The sequence below is a fragment of the Canis lupus genome, chromosome 3, assembly GCF_048164855.1.
Source record: "Canis lupus baileyi chromosome 3, mCanLup2.hap1, whole genome shotgun sequence".
Lineage (NCBI taxonomy): Eukaryota > Metazoa > Chordata > Mammalia > Carnivora > Canidae > Canis > Canis lupus.
In genome coordinates, this window is record NC_132840.1 from 24129979 (window position 1) to 24146727 (window position 16749).

General features: G+C 62.0%; 1 protein-coding gene and 1 long non-coding RNA gene across 7 annotated transcripts in view; one reads left to right on the forward strand and one right to left on the reverse strand.

Moving 5' to 3' along the window:
- The window catches only part of ZFPM1 (zinc finger protein, FOG family member 1), a 69299-nt gene that overhangs the window by 43641 nt on the left and 8909 nt on the right, over nt 1-16749 (forward strand). For all 4 annotated transcript variants that reach the window (XM_072819556.1, XM_072819553.1, XM_072819555.1 and 1 more), the window contains exons 4-5: nt 7764-7897; nt 16537-16639. In XM_072819556.1, coding sequence (XP_072675657.1) covers nt 7764-7897; nt 16537-16639 — 237 coding nt within the window. The remainder of the gene's footprint in view (nt 1-7763; nt 7898-16536; nt 16640-16749) is intronic.
- LOC140630043 (uncharacterized) overlaps nt 10476-16749 on the reverse strand; it is a 42922-nt gene continuing 36648 nt past the window's right edge. For 2 of the 3 annotated variants that reach the window (XR_012027844.1, XR_012027846.1), the window contains exons 2-4: nt 13255-13383; nt 12881-12983; nt 10476-12408 (exon numbers count right to left, since the gene is read on the reverse strand). This is a non-coding gene — a long non-coding RNA (uncharacterized lncRNA). The remainder of the gene's footprint in view (nt 12409-12880; nt 12984-13254; nt 13384-16749) is intronic. The other variant, XR_012027845.1, reaches the window with a different exon arrangement.

Sequence of the window (16749 nt, forward strand, 5' to 3'; positions counted from 1 at the left end):
ATGACCATCCAGGAGGCGGCCCTCCATGCCTGCCCATGGCCCCTGATTGGGGCATGCACGTGACCAGGCTCTGCCCACGCCCCTCATGTGCAGGTCCAGGTCTCCCAATGTGCTGAGCCAGGGGTACCCAGGTGGGCTGGTGGTGGCTCAGAGGTGGGAGTGGGGGCCATGTGGTGCTGTACCTGAGCCCATAGGAAGCCCCCTCACCACCCAGAGCGGGCTCTGGTGTCGTCTGTTTTAAGAGTGGGTCACCCCATGGCCCAAAAGGCTGAGAGCCCTGACTGCTGGGGGGCCGTGCTCCCTGCAGTGCTCACAGAGCGCTTGCTGTCCGGCCTGTCCTGGGCTCATCTCACAGCAGCAGAAGCCAGGGCTGGGAGGAAGTGACCGTCCAGCAGGGAGATGGCCATGGTGGGACACAGACCCGGGTTCTAGAGCTCTTGGGGCTGGCAGAGGCTTCACCACGCCCACCTCAAAACAGCGCCGTTCCAGTAGGATGGTCAGCCCCTGGACAGTGGCCACATGGGGCAGGAGGAGGAGCTCCCCGGCCTCTCCCTGTCCTCCTAGGACCCCACCTGCCACCGAGCTCATGGCTGTCTCAGGAGGGTTATGTTGAGGGCCGGGGAAAGGACTTTCAGCCAGGAACCTGGGCAGGTCACCCCACCCACAGGCCCCAAGGCTGGTGCTCCAGGTCACCAGGGTCCAGGGAGCAGCATCTGCAGCGGGAGGGGCTGAGCGAGTGAGGGGTCTTCCCGGCTCCTCGTCCTGGGACAGCGTGTGCCGGCTGACCCCAGACCGCCCTGCGTCTGCCCTGTGACCTTGGAGAGCTGTTCACCCTCTCTGGGCCTGGTTTCCATGTTGGCACAGGACGTTTGGTACCACACATGGCTTCCTAGCCTGCCCCGCTCTGGGCCACACCCACAGAGAGTTCTGGAACCCCACAGGGTGGGGCCAGCTCGCTCCTGGGGCTTTCTTCCTTTCCTTCTCCCTCTTTTTCTCTCCCTTTTGGTTACTTTTATCAAAGGCAAACAGCGTGATCTCCGAGATAGGGCCACTCCTGACAAGGCTGGGGCCAGCTGGCCCATGGGAGCCACAGGGTGGGGCCAGGCGATGGGCCGGTTAGATCAGTGACTGCTGGCGGTGACCCGAGTCCACTGTGAGGGCTGGGGCTGCAGGGCAGCTGGACTCTGTGCTCTGCTCTGGGGGCCACTGGCCCTTAGCACAAGCGCAGCCGGCAGGGTGCAGAGGCAGCCCCCGAGCTCAGACACTCCCACAGACCACTGGGCTCCCCCTGTCAGAGCCACAAGCTAGGCTGGCGGCTGGGGGTGGGGGCTGAGGCCTGGCGGGCTCTGGAGCCTGGTGGTCTGGGTCGGAGCCCCGGCCCGTCCATCAGCAAGATCTGGTCAGGGCTGGGCAGGATTCTGCAGACCAGAGCGTCCTCACTGGCTCACCCTGCACGTTGTGGCGCCCAAGGGCTCTGCAGGCTGTGAGGCGGGGCGGGGGGCTGGGGCTCAGTGGCCACCCCGGGCTGCGCCACACCACCCGGGACAGCTCAGGGAGGAAGAGCAGTGCTGGCCTCAGACTGACATGCTCGCTTTACCCAGAGCTACCAGCCCAGCAGGTAAACTGAGGCCGGCGGGCACAGGGCAGAGGCAGGACCTGGCCCCAGCCTGCTGATTCCAGACCCTCGTTCTCTCCCACGACACCGGCTCTGTCAGGACCCCAGAGGTGGGCCTGGAGCCGGCCTGGGGTGGCCGGCAACGCTCAGCCCGGCCTCCTTTGTCCTCTCAGGACGCCGTCTGAGAGCTTTGGGACCCAAACAGACATTAAATCGTATAAATATGCAAGGGCTGGATCTGTCATCTGCTTCCTCACAGATGCTTGGGGGGCGAAACTGAATCCCCGTGCAGCGTGTTTGTTCTGGAAATAACGTGCGTGGGGTTGTTTGCCGGCATAAATTAGTCTTCGTCCTGATGCTGCGTCTGTAGTGATAGCCTGACCCCTGTGGGGCAACCCCCTCCCCAAGGAGGCCCCTGCAGAGGGGAACCGAGGACAGGGAAAGGGCAGGTAGGGGCCCGTCGGCTGCACTCCTGACTCCTGCCCAGCAGTGTCCCTGCCTCCCCCCTGCAGCTGTGTCCCCACCTCCCCCCAGCTGTGTCCCCACCTCCCCCCAAGCAGTGTCCCCACATCCCTCCCAGCCATGTCCCCAATTCGCCCCCAGCGGTGTCCCCACCTCCCCCCCAGCAGTGTCCCCACATCCCTCCCAGCTGTGTCCCCACTTCCCCCCAGCCGTGTCCCCATCTCCCCCCCAGCAGTGTCCCCATCTCCCCCCCAGCAGTGACTCCGCCTCCCCCCACAGCAGAGTCCCCGTCTTCTCCCCCCCAGCAGTGTCCCCATCTTCTCCTCCCAAGCAGTGACCCCGCCTCCCCCCACAGCAGAGTCCCTGTCTTCTCCACCCCCAGCGATGTCTCCCAGTCACCACCTGCATCAGCACAGGGAAGGGGGTCAGGACCTGACCGTGAGTGTGGCTGGGGCTCTGGCCCCCAACTCCTCTCCCTGTTGCGGGTCTTGAGCCAGCAGCGTAGCCGCACTACGCCTCGATTTCCCCCTCTGCGCCTGGGGGAGAGCTTGAGTGTGACGGGGAGGACTCCTGCAGATGGTACCAGGTGCAAGGCTAAGGCTCAATAAAGGGGGACCAGGGATCGGGTTGGGATCACACGTTCTCGGGGCAGATGGTGTCACCCCATGTCTGACTGAGCAGGCAGAGGCCATGGGAGGACGTGGGGGGACTGGGAGGCTGTGGAGGGCCAAGGGGGGATCTGGGGGGATGAGGGGGTCGTGGAGGACATGGGAGGACATGGGGGGACCTGGAGGGACAAGGGGGTTGTGGAGGCCGTGGGAGGACATGGGGGGATGTGGAGGCCATGGGAAGATGTGGAGGGCCAAGGGGGGACCTGAGGGGACGAAGGGGTCATGGAGGCCATGGGAGGATGTGGGGGGATGTGGGAGGACCTGGGGGGACGAGGGGGTTATGGAGGCCATGGGAGGATGTGGAGGGATGTGCGAGGACCTGGGGGGACAAGGGGGTCGTGGAGGCCGTGGGAGGATGTGGGGGCACGTGGGAGGACCTGGGGGGACGAGTGGGTCATGGAGGCCGTGGCGGTACGTGGGGGGACGTGGGAGGACCTAGAGGGACGAGGGGGGCTGTGGAGGCTATGGGAGGACATGAGGGGATGTGGAGGCTGTGGGAGGACATGGAGGGCCATGGGAAGATGTGGAAGGACGTGGGAGGACCTGGGGGATGAGGGGGTCATGGAGGCCGTGGGGGGACGTGGGAGGATCTGGAGGGATGAGGGGGGCCATGGAGGCCGTGGGAGGACATGGGGGGATGTGGAGGCTGTGGGAGGACATGGAGGGCCATGGGAGGATGTGGAGGGATGTGGGAGGACCTGGGGGGATGAGGGGGTCGTGGAGGCCGTGGGGGGACATGGGATGTGGAGGCTGTGGGAGGATGTGGGGGGATATGGAGGCTATCGGAGGATGTGGGGGGATGTGGAGGCCATGGGAGGACATGGGGGGATGTGGAGGTAGGATGTGGAGGCCGTGGGGGGACGGGGGGGCCCGTGGGAGGGCGTGGGAGGATGTGGGGGGATGTGGAGGACGTGGGGGGATGAGGAGGGCTGTGGAGGACGTGGAGGGACGTGGGGGGCCCGGGAGGACCTGGCTGGTGCAGGAAGAGAACCTAGGGACGGAAGGAGGCTGCCTGGGAGGAGGACACCGCCACCGGGAAGCCCACCCCAACTGGCCCACCATCGCAGCTGCCGCCGCCCAGGTTTCCTGGGAGACGCGGGGCAGAGAGGCTCTGCCTCCCTCATCCCCCTGCCAGGTGCCCCCCGGGGTTTTGTGAGTGAGCGAGCACTGAGCCAGAGTCCAGAGACGCAGCCTGCCGTGTGGCTCGGGAGCTATGGCTGCCACAGGTCCTCTGGCTCTTCTCGAAGCTGTTTAAAAATAACCATGTCTCCCTGCCTGTCGGTCCCCCCACCCCCAGCCCCTGCCAGCTCCCACCCCCAGCCCCGCGTCCCCCACCCCTAAGCCCCTTGCCCTCACTCATCTACACTTTTATTCCTTCTTGCCCTTGAGCTGAATTCACCTCATGAGGTTCCCTGCCTGCCAGGATTGGGTGGCCCCAACCACCCCCACTTTTCTGATGCAATTTTGCTTCTGGTTGAGAGAGGGTCTCTGGTAGGTGCTAACTGGGCTCTAATACAGCTTGACCCTATTTGTGCTATGCAAGGGATTGGACAGGAACTGTTTGCTGGAAATAAGTTGTCAGTAGATGGATGTTGAGTGTCGCCAGGGCCACCACGTACAGTTGCACAGGTTGTGCACTATAACAAGGGCTCTTGGTGAGCTGGGGCTGAGATCCAGACATGTTCCCTTCACCCAGCCTGGTATCTGCCATAGCCCTGCATGTCCCCACAGGGGGTGCCCTTCCTAATACACAGCACCTGGGAACCGGCCTCCCCGAAGCAGGAAGTGGGTTTTCACAGGGACCATTGCGCTATTCCCAGCCCAAGTTCCTGGGCTCCCTGGCCTCCTCACCTCTCCCAGGCCTTAACCAGCCCCCAGCAAGCCCTGAGTGGTGGGTTCTGCCCTGAGGCCTGCAGAATGGCAGCCTTTATCGGGAGCCAGCCCTCCCTCTGGCAGTGCATGATACCCAGAAGATGGAGTGGCTGCCGTGGGAAACGCCAGCCACGCTGTTATCTGGGAGGCTCGGCCCGCCGGCCCTGGGGCTCCGATTAGGCAGCGTGGCTGTTTGCCTGTGGGTGCCCGCGTGGGCGGGGCGGGGAGGCACCCTGGCTCGCTCCTTCCCTGCATCACCAGGAGGGCCAGGCCCTGAGACAGAAAGCTCAGGACAGCACAGTCTGGGAAGCCTGGGGCTGCCCACAACCCCCTCACCTCTTGGGGACCCCCCGGGCCAGCCCCCCACGTGCTGAGGGATGGTGGGCCTCCAGCCTCAGTGGAAGGTGCCCTCTCCTGATGGGGCCTCCCTGTCCCACGAGTCCTTCCACATGTTCTGGACACTGGCAGGGAGCTCGGTGGAAACGGAGGGGCTCCGGGTCACCATCCGTGTGGTGTCTGTGGTCCCAGCAGGAGAGATGCAGTCCAGAGAGGTGCGCGGGCTTCCCTGTTCTGATGCCCACGTGCAGGCAGACCCCCGGGTTCTTAGAGGCTTCTGGTCGCCTGCAGAGGGGCAGGCCGCAGCATGAGGACACTGGACGATGCCCCCCTGACCTACCGCCATGAGCTGGGAGCCGGGAGTGTGGTGCCCAGCCAGGCTCAGTCCATCGTGGGCTCCCACGCATCAGTTGGCTTGACGGCCGGCCGGGTGGACAGACCATGCATCCCCAGCCAGCTTGCCTTTAGATAGCTTTATGCTCCTCCCTCCGTCCCTCACACATGCCAGCCCCCTGAGGGCCAGCCGGGCAGGGAACCAGGGACCCACATACACCCAGGGCCCTGGGTCAGCGCTACAGTGGGGTGGCCTGGGTTCAGATCCTGACCTCCTGCTGCGTGGCCTCTCGGGACCTCAGTGTCCTCATCTGGATCGGGGATGTGAAGAGAGGACCAACTTCGTGGGACCATTTGAGCGGGGGTGGGTGACCTTGTGGTAGCTAGACATACTCTCATCCCTGAGGATGGGCCCTGCAGGGCCAGGGAGGGGGTGGCCCATGGGCAGAGCCCTGGGCTGGGGCCCCAGTGTCCTGGCAGGCTGGCAAGGGATGTGGCCCCTCGTGGGCAAGCTGCAAAGTGACAGAGCCTGCCTCTGCCCCCCTCTCTGGGGGGCTGATAAAGGGGCGCCGGTCTCCTCGGCCTCGTCCTGGTCCCCTGCCATCTTATCTGCCCCAGGGAAGACAAGGACCCAGTTAGAACGTTTTAGCTGGGCCTCCTGGCGTATTTACACGTTATCTCTGCCATTAGGCCGGCAGTTATCTGATAATCGGGCCCATTAAGGCCACAGCCTGCCCGATCGGGGCTCCAGGAAGTGGGGCCGCCGCCACAGCCTCGCTTGGGGACCAGGCCAGGCCACGTGAGGCCTCCATGGGCCCAGGCAGCCCAGATGGCACCCGATGCACGAGGTTGCCGGGCCTTCCTAGGCAGAGGGTGTGGGATCTAGAAAGGGTCCCCCAGTTGAGGGCATGACCACCTCGGTCCCCTTGTCCCATGAGGATGCAGAGGCTCAGGCAGGGCAGGTAATGTGCCAGGTGTGAAGCTCCCAGGGCAGCCCTGACAAATTCGCAGGACCCTGGGGCCTTAAACTCTGAGAAATCTGGGCCAGACATCCCCGATGGAGGTGTGCCAGGACTATGTGCCCTCTGGCAGCTCTGGGGGATGGTCCTTCCTGGCTCTCAGGGCTCCGGGGGCTCCTCGGCAGCTTCCTCCTTGCCCGTCACATAGTCCCTGCCTGTCTGCATGCAGCCTTCCCCCCATGTCTCTTCTGTGTGTTGTTTATAAGGACATGTGTCTTGGGATTTAGGGTCCCACCAGGTAATCTGGCATGGTCTCCTCTCGAGCTCCTAATGTAATTGCATCTGCAAAACCCTTTTTCCAAATAAGGGCTCGTTCACAATTTCAAGGTGGTTGTATCTTTGGGGCGCTCACATTCATGTGGGTCACATGGTGAGGCTGGGCTGAACCAGGAGCCTGACTGCAGACCCTCTTGGACCCCAAGTCCCACCCTAGGGAGATTGACTGCCTCCGGGGCTCACACAGAGGCCCATCTGTCTGTTTTAATGTAACTACACCTTGGGGTGGCCCTGCAACAGGCACCATGGGAGCCGCCGCCTGGGCCACAGGTGCCATCAGAGCCCAGAGAGTCTGCTGCCCCCACGTGGCACAGGCAGCTGCAGCCCCACCCCCACCCCCACCCGGAGCCTCTTACACCCCTAGGAGAGGCTGGGCAGAGAGGCAGCACAACACAGGACCCCAACCTTTCCAGAAAGTGAGAGGAGGTCCTGGGATGGGCAGCCACACTGGGGTCCCTGATGGTCCCCGACCCTACTGATTCGCAGGGAGAGAACGGAGCCTATGTCAGGGCCACCCAGGTGCAAATTCTGGCTTTGCCGAGGGCCTTGGGGTGGAGCATGGCTCTTTGACTTGGTTTCCTTTCTGTGAGCTCTGTGTTGAGCATAGTGGTGGGTGAACAAGCCCTGTGCAGCCTGAGGAGGCAGGGAGTGCTGGGGTCCCCACCTTAGAGATGTGGAAATCAAGGTCCAGCATTTCCACGGCCACCTCACAGGCTTGCTCTATGGATCTGGGGGCTCCAGCCGATGGGGAGGGGCAGGAGGCAAGCCTCATCAACGCTGCCGTCCACCATGTGCCTTCCATGACATAAGCCGCAGGGATAAGCCGGCTCTATGCGCACGTTCCAGGCGGCCTCGTGGCCGCCACCCTGTGCTACATGAGACATGTGTCCTAACGGGGCAGCATGGTCCACCTGCTCAGTCCAGCTTCAGGCACCCCATCCTGCCACCTGCTGTCCCTCCCCAACAGGGGCTTGCTGCAGGCTCTGACTGGGCTCCCAGCATCCAGGCACTGGCTGCTGTCCCCATACCACAGGCCCAGGCCACAGGGCGCCCCCCACCACCTGGGCAGCTGCTCCTGGGGGGCCGGGGACTGCACAGCTGGACCACACCTGGGCAGGTGGCAGGGCGGGATGGTCCCCTCAGCTGGGCATGCCTCACACCCGATACTTCTACCCACAGACGAGCTGGAGCTGGTGCTGCAGGACGGGCAGAGGTGCGTGCGAGCTCGACACAGCCTCTCCGAGGGCCTGTCCTGGGGCCCCTTCCGTGGGAACATCCAGAGCAGAGCCTCGTCCCCTGGGCAGGTGGAACCGGTAAGGAGCCCTGACCCCAGCAGCCCACCCACCAGCTGCAGGACAGCAGCCAGGGCAGAGTCTGGCCCAGGGCACAGAGCCCTGCCGCCCCTGGAGCCAAGCCCCAGTTATACTCCAGCCCAGAAGTGCCTGTCCCTCTGAGTGCATCAGGAGATGGGCGCCTAAGGCCTTGGGACCAGGGCAGCAGGAAGCAGTTGACTGGGAGTACAAGGAAGGCTTCCTGGAGGAGGTGGCACAAAGAGGGCTTCCTGGAGGAGGATTCTTTAAGTGGGCCCTTAACAGAGGAGTAGAAGTTGGCAAGACAGAGAAAGAAGCAGGTGTTTGAAGTAAAGAGGCAGCAAGGTGCCACGTGGCGGCTGGATGTGGCCTTTGTGGGCAGGGCAAGCGATGAGGTTTTCCAGGAGCTGCAGCAGAGGCTGAGGTCCACAGAGGCTGAAGTCTATTCTGTCCCTGTGGGTCTTTCTGATGACGGGGGGGGGATGTTACCTCCCCCTGTAACTATGAAGCCCGCCTGGGCAGTGACCTCCCGCTAGGCCCTGCCATCACCAAGCAGTCACTCGTGTCGGGGTTACTCCTAGGCTGCCTCTGGACAGCAGGGTGGCTCTGCATCCTCTCACAGGGGCGCAAAGGCTCCTTTTAACATACGTTTCAGTGAAGAAAGGGCACCGATGCACCGGAAATGGGTCAGCACGTCAGGCAACCGAGTGGGCAGCACACGGTGAGACAAGAACCAGGAGGCCCCTCCCAGCCCTGACGCCGGCCACTCGAAAGGCCAGGAGGCACCCTAGGTGGGTCCCCTAAGTCCAGGCTCAGGCACCCAGACATGCAGGCATAGCCATGGCCCAGGCCCTCCCTGAGTCCCGATGTGGCATCCAGGTGCACCCTGTGGTGCTGGCCTCTGGTCAGCAGGCAGTGGCAGGACTGCAGGGAGGGGTCTCCCCACATCTAGAGGCCAGATGCTGCCCTGACAGTGACATCCAGCTCCAGCCTGGCGCTCCGAGCCCCATGTCTCAGCCACAGAAACCAGGGCCCAGGAACCCGGCCTACAGCAGCATCCCAGGGCTGGTGGGCAGTTGCAGGCACTCAGTCTGCCGTTCACAGTGCCCACCGCATCAGAATCTGGGCTGGAGCCTGGGCCTCCGGAGATGGGGCAGTCTCCCAGGGTCTAAACGTGCAGCCCAGCTGCGCCCCCCTACCCGGGCCATCCACACAGCCCATCACAGCCAAGTGCCCAGGCTCAGAGGGGTACATGCCGGCCTCAGCTGCTCAGCAAGAGGCTGGCCCAGGACCAAGGGCACCCACCCCCATGACCAGGTCATCCCTGTGGCACAGGGTCCGGATCCCAACACTTCCCTCATGGCTGTTTCCTTCCCCAGCAGGCTCCTGAGCTACTTGAGCTTCTGCTTCCTGAGCCCATGGGGCCTCAAGGGGACACAGGGAGCCCCCTGAAGGGTCCCTGGGGCCCAAGCCTGCAGACCCTCCAACGTCCCTGCAGAGGAGAGGGTAGGCGGGCAAAACTGCAGCTTAACTGCAAAGTGGGGCAGCTGGTGGCACGCCCACCTCCCAGGGCAGCTGGGCAGGTAAATGAGGTGGTGCCTGCAAGCTGGTTACCACAGGGCAGGGCTTGCTCAGCTTGCTCTTGTCCTGTGGCCCAAGCAGAAAGAAAATAGTGGAAATCAACTGCAAGGCAGGATTTGGCCCCAAGGAGGGGATGGAGACTATGGTGTTCAGAGCAGTTCCTTGAGGCAGTGAGCTCCCCATCCCTGGAGGCATGCAAGCAGCAGTTAACTTTTCAGAGGGTGGGCTGTTGGGGGGTAGTTCAGGGCTGGGAGGAGGAGTGGCTGGCTGGGCTGGAGCTCCCTGGCTCTGAATTCTCATAAGCAGTGACAAGATAAAAGTGTGCCACTGTGTGTGGCCACACCCCTCTCGTCAGCTCCCTCCTGTGGGGCAGTCAGCCCCTTCCAGGACAGACAGGTGTCACTCACTGCACACACTAAGGAGCACCCATTCTTACGCATGGGCCCTGGTCTTCCCTGCCCGCACCCTGTGAGGCATGCTCCCCATTTTACAGATGAGGAAACTGAGTCTCCGGCAGGTTAAGTGACTTGGTATACTCACCAGGATCAAATAGCAGAAGTAGAATTGCAACCGTCTGCCCAAGCCAAGACCCCTGCAGGCTCTGTAAGGACAGGGTGGAGCCGGCCCCAGGGTCTGTGCCCCGCCCTTCTCTCTGAGGGTTTTGTCCTCCTTGGGCCCAGGGCGCAGGTCAGCCTGGGGAGACTTGGCACGAGGTTGGAGACGCTCTCCAGGCGGAGAGATAATGTCCACAGGGAGCGAGGGACCAGCGCCAGGGAAGCCAGTGGCCTTTGAGGCTCTTGCCGAGGAGCTGAGGGAGGAAGGAGCCTCGCCTGCTCTTCCCTGCAGCTTTATCTCCTACAGAATTAAATCCTTGATTAACCCTTATCTCCCCAGCAGGCGCTATCTGCGCTTTGGCGCCGAGTGTCCAGACACACCGTACACGATGATTGATTTCTTAAAGATAGCGCGCTTTTCCGATACTTCATTTATTGTCTAAATATTTTTGCTAACATTTCAGCGAGCCCCTTATCGAGCTCAGCTGATGGGTCCCAGTTCTCTCCCCCATGCACCTCCCGCCCCAGATGGTCCTATCAGCCGCCAGACGGTTTCTTAGCTGTTTGGAAGGGAGAAGGGGCCCTGATGGAGTATGGCAACCCTTCCCTGCTGGTTTCCTTAGGCCAAGAGCTACTTGCAGGGGATGGGGGTGGCTCCTCCCATGAGACTTTGGGGATGGGAACCCCAGGAAGTATGCAGAGCAAGTGCACATAGTCTGGCAGGAGTCAAGAGTGGTTCCTGCACCAACTTTCAGTGTGACCTTGGGCTGGTCCCTCCCTGATCCAGCTGTGGCTTCTACTTCCCAGGGTTTGGAAACCCAGCCAACTCTAAAATTTGCAATCAGATACAAAAAAAAATGTTCAGAATGGTTGGGTGGATAGATGACTGGGTGGGTGGGTAGGTGGACAATGGATGAATGGATGGATGGATAGCTGATAGATGGATGAGTGGGTGGGTGGATAGATGGATGGGTGGGTAGGTAGGTGGATGGATGAATGGACAGATAAATGGATGGCAGATGGGCAGGTGGGTAGATGGACAGATGGAGTGGATGAATGGATGGGTGTGTGGATGGATGAGTGGACGGACAGATGGATAAATGGATGGCAGATGGGCAGGTGGACGAATGAATGAGTAGATGAGCTCATGAAGAGTGAGTGAATTCTCATGCCCAGCGTGGTCCCCAGTGGTTCGGCCCATCTGTCTGTCCAGTCATCCCCCCAGGGCTTACCCATTGTAGCTAGAGGCCACCATGACATCAGTGAGACCAGGAAGGCAGCAGGTTGGCTGGGGAGAAGCCCCTTCCAGAGCAGTTAGAATGAGACCAGCTGGGCCCCACCTTGCCTTGCATCTTCATGCAGGCATCAGCATAGAGGGACCTTAGGTGAGTCTCCTCCATCCTTTAGCTAGAGATAGGGTGGGGCTGGGGCCCTTGGGCCCATGGGCTCTAAGCAACCCTAGTGCAAGAAGCCCTGAGGCTGGCAAGAGGGTCATTGCCTGACAGAGCCCAGCCTCCCATCAGGGCCACCCAGCTCTGCCTCTCTGCTCTTGTAAGGACATTTGTCACTGGATTTAGGACACACCTGGATAATCTAAGAGGATGTTCTTTTGTTGTCTTTAATCACATCTGCCAAGACCTTTTTCCAAATAAGGCCATGTCCACAGGTGGACATATATTTGGGGATCATACAGCCAGCTCCAGAAAGCTAGCAAGCTGCAGAACCAGGGTCCAGCCCATGTTGGCCCCTGACCCTCCATGGGGCAGCCCCTGAGGGGATGGTCAGGTTGGGGCTCTGCTGGAGCACCAGGTAGTGAGGAGGTAGTGCCCTGAGGTGGACATTCTCTGGGACAAGCCCCAGAAAGGAGGCCTGCCACTGGCCTTCTGGGGTCCCTGACTCCCTTCCTCCCCACGCCTCAGCCCCTCCGCCGGGAGTTGTAGGATCAGGGTCTGGGAAATGCTGTGGGTGCAAAGGGCTGACTCATACCAGCCTCCTGGAGGCCTAGAAGGAGCAACAACCTGGTCTCAGAGACCCTGGGACCCCTCCCACCACACTGGAAAGACCAGAACTCTAAGGAGTGGGAGAGGCCTCTCCTCCTAGGACCAGGAGAGCCATCTGCACCAGACCCACCCTTACAGCTGGCTCCCTCCCTGGGCCCAAGGGCCACCCAAAGAAGAGGGCTGGGGGCCATATGGGAGCTGTCCAAGCAGCTCACTCCCACCATACCTCATGTTGTTCTCAGCTTGTCTCTAGCTCGTTCTGCCTCCAGCCTTCCATTGGTGGTTTCTTAACGGCCTCCCCACTCCAGCATCCACACTGGGAGACCAGGATGGCATGTTCTGTTTATGGCACCCACGCCAGGCACACGCCAGGCTCTGACTGTTCAACAAATGAGCAGACGGATGAGTGGAGGCAGAAAGGGAAGGATAGGTGCGTGGAGGGGTGAACAGATGGTAGATGGATGGGTGGGTGGGTGGGTGGGTGGATAGGTAGGTAGTGGAGGGGTGAATAGATGGTGGATGGAAGGAGGGAAGAGTGGATGGGTGGGTAGGTGGGTAGATGGGTAGATGAGTTAGATGGATGTGTGAATGGGCAGGTGGATGGAGGGGTAAATGGATGATGGAGGGAGGGAGGGAAGAGTAGATGGTTAGGTGAGTGGATGGATGTGTGAATTGGGTAGGTGGGTGGAAGGGTAAATGGATGGTAGATGGAGGAGTGGGTGGGTGGATAGGTAGGTGGTGGAGGAGTGGGTGGGTAGATAGATGGGTAGGTGAATGGAGGGCCTAATGGATGGTAGGTGGATGGAGGGAGGGAAGGTGGATGGATGTAAGGAAGCTGAGATCATGCAGACCCAGGTTCTAGTCCTGTGTGCACACAGCCACTTCCTGTGACCTGGGCATCACTCAGCTCTGTGAGCCTCGGTTCTCATCTGTGAAATACTTTCTTCTCAGGGTCTGGGGGAGACAAGGAGCCAAGGACAGAAAGGCAGTTGCCTCTGGGAGGGTGAGCAGGACAGGGACAGGACATCTCAGGATAAGCTGAAGGAGGGAAGTGGGTGGGGGCCCCCATCAGAGCCCAGACTGGGTCTGCCCCAGCCCTGACCTCCCGTGAACCTCCCCACAGTGGCCCCGGGGGAGGCCTGGGCAGCCCCCACTGCCCTTCTGCAGGGCCGTCTGGCTTGCTCAGCTGGGCCACCCCCTTCCCCTGCCAGAATGGGGCTCCTACCTCCCCTTAATGCCGCTCCGTGAGATGGCTAGCAAGGTTTGGGAACAGCCTCAGATAAAGTCGCAGCGGATGGGGCCGAGATAGAGTTTCCGATGGTTATCAGCAGGCACAGAATCCAGACACTGACCTCTTTGTTGGGGGAAACAAGGAGTGGTCTCAGATGCACCCGGAGAACTTGAAGTGGACGCCCGTTATCTCAGGGCTGGGTGGGGCCATCCTGCAGCTGGCAGGAACAGACAGCACCCCAAAGGGCTGCAGGCAGGGTGGGTGGAGGGGCTTCTTTTGACCCCGACACAACCTGTCCAGGGTGAGCTGGACCCACACGGGCAAAGGGGCGGAGAGGGAGGGTGGCTGGCAGCACGCACATCTCTGGGAGTTGGGGCAGAAGGGCTGGGCAGTGGGGGGGTGCCAGCCCCTCCCAGGCTTACACCCCTCGTCAGTGCCCACGGGCAGCATAGGGTCGGCTAGGACGGGGCCTGCATCTGCCCAACGCCTGCAACCAGCAGAGGAAGGGACTCCTGTTCCCGGGCCACTCCAACTAGAGGAGGGGAAAACCGACAGGCGGGCAGCCGGGCGGGTGGCGGCCCCAGATCTCCCGGCCCCTCTGCTCCTGGCCTGCCGTGCCCCCCTGCGCCCCCTCCCCGGGCAGCTGCCGCCACGCAGGCGCTGGGCCCGGGCGGGACCGTGGCGCCGCCGCCTTCGCTCGGGGGAAGTACACGGAGAACTAGGGTTCTGCAGTGTCAGCAAAGCCGTGCGCGTTTTTATCATGCCAGGAGCACGCTGCTCCTGCGAGTGATAAGCATTAAACCTACCGGGAGGCTGTCAGTCTCAGTTTGAGGGTTAGAAATATTGGGACGAATAATTAGATTTCATATCGTTACCACAGCGCCAATCGGAGAATCAGGCAGATTAATTTTTTTCACCCTCCTCTGCTCATTAATATTCATTAGAGACTCAGGAGGCCCAGCCCCGCCTTGCTGCAGGCTGCTGGCCAGGTCGGCCCAGCCAGGACACAGGGGCCACCAGTCACCTGCCACAATGGCAGCCCTGCCAGCCACTGTGCCCGCCCCCCCCCACCCATGGCTGTGACCCACTGGAAGCCTCCTGAGCCGGTGGGGACCCCCAGCCGACGTCCTGTTCTGCCGCTGTGGGCACAACAAAAAGCAGAGTGTTGCCTGTTGCCAGCCTGCCCTGAGCAGGCTCCTTGATGGGGACATTCTCCCCAAGCTGACAAGTGGCAGCAGCTGGCCTGGGGCCCCAGTGGACCCCACCCTTCTTGGCCTAAATGCACAGTTTCTGCTGGCTGGGTCCTGCTGGCCAAAGGGAAGGCAAGAGCAGGGGGCGGGGGGCAGGCTCCTGTTTGCGATGTGCTGGTTGTGTGCCAGGTGGGCACCACTGGAAGGGAGGGCTTCTTCACACAGATGGGTACTTCCCAGTGCCCTAGGAGGGGCTGAGCTGCAGAGAGAGAGAGACTGAGCCCCCCAGCCCTACCCCGAGAGCAGGTGGCAGGACGATGGCAGGTCTGGAACAAGCATGTGGGTTGGCTCACAGCTCCAAGCAGGAGGGGCATCACCCGTTTGCAGAGAGGACCAGCATGGGTGCAGGCTGGTTTTGCTCCCAGGGCCAGGGCTCTCCCCTCTGACCACTAGTCTCCACTTGCCCCTCCCATGGCCAAGCCACATAGCGGCTCCACTGGCCATGATGTGCCAACCTCGTTGGGAGCTGTCCCCAGGAGTGCTGGGCTTGTAGGCCTGATCTTGATGGGTCCTTGAGTCGGCTGCAGGGTGGGGACAAGCAGCCAGAGTGCAGAGAGGGACCGCCTAGGGTTGCAGGGTGGTACTTGGCTCAAGGTCACAGTGAGGGAGGCCAAGCCCAGCCTGGACCCCAGTGCCCAGCTCTGGAGCCCATGTCATCCCTGAACAGTAGGCAAAGCCCAGGAAAGCCCCTGGCCTTGGACCTGGCGAGGAGGTGCCCAGAATCTGTCAGAGGACACCTCACACACCATCATTTGACTGGCTGTACCACCAGGGTGGTGTCCCGGCCGGCTGCTGTGTGTGCCCCTGGTCTAGGTGGCAGCATTTCCAGGTGACAGCAGGTGATACTGGTTCTCCAGATCAAGGTCCTGATGCACCATTTCTGAATAAAAGGTGCTTATTTGCATAAAACAGAAGTACCCAAAGTGGATACGTACTGTGCCTTTGCACATGGTACCTGGTGGCTGAGCTTGGGCACCCCTGGTCGGAGCAGCCTGGGGACGTGGGCCTGGGTGTGGCAGCCATCACCCCAACTTCCTAGTGCAAAGCAAGGTCTGGGTTTTGCCCCGCTGCCAGCCCTTCACAGCCCTGTACCGCTCTCTCCACGTCTGACCAGGGCCGGGCCACGGAGTGGGGCCACAGGCAGCCTCGCCCTCCCCAGCACCAGGCTGTTTCCTCCCCTGCTGGGGTGGCCCTGGGTGTCAGAAATCAGACCCCCCCCACACTCTGCAGGCCCACAGCAGCAGCCTCATGGGCAGAGCCCAGAGTACTCTTGCCCTGTGGGCACTATGAGGGCCCAGCTTGCAGGGAACAGGGGAGACAACGTGGCTGGGTAAGGTGGTACTCACCCCACGCGCCCACTTCCCCCTCCCCCAGCCCACTTCCCCTCCTCGAGGCGGGGGAAGGGCTAACCCCAGTGACGGCAGCCTCAGGGAGCCCCGGGGAGGTGACCAGGTGCTGAGCCGGCCTTGGCCTGGGGAACTCAGAGGATGTTCTGGTGTCTGCTGTGTGCTGGCCTTGGGCTAGAGGGCACAGAGGTGGGCCTGCCATGCCCTGCAGCAGGCAGGGACCCACCACACACACACCTTGGGGAGGACACAGAAGCCCCTCTCTGGGGAGACGGTGTCTCCCCAAGGCCAATCTCAGCCTCTGTTCACGGAGCTCGCTTTGGGAGCCTATGCAGGACAACCTGTGTGCGGGGTGGCCCATGCACCCCGTGGACCACCAGAGGAAGGAGGCAGGGAGAGAATCCCTGCTCTGCAGCCCCCTGGCTGTGTGACCCTGAGTGAGTAGTTTGACCTCTGGGGCTCAGTGACCTCTCTTGGAAGAGCACCCGGTGCCCCGTGCAAGGAAGATCAGCTCCCTGCTGCCGCAGCCGGCTCCGCGGTGCTGAAGGGGGAGCAGCGGGCTGCAGCCCGGCCACCCCGCCGGGGCCTCTCAGGCTCTTCCCTCTGCACCACGCGGGACCCCTGGCCAGGCTCTTCCTGTGCTGTGTCCCTGACAAGCCCCCTTGCTTCCCCACCCCCAGGGCCCGGCCCTGACCCTGCTGCTGGGGGACGAGCCCTGCTGGCTGAGGACGCTGCCCCAGGCCCTGACCAAGGCTGAAGCCAACGCGGAGATCTACAGGAAGGGTTGGTATCATGGCGCTTCCCTCGCGGCCTTCCGGCAGGTGGGGGTCACTTAGCTGTCCCTGGGCTGGCCCTTAAAAGGAAAGCAGCCTGCTTGGGCTGAGCCGCCGGCA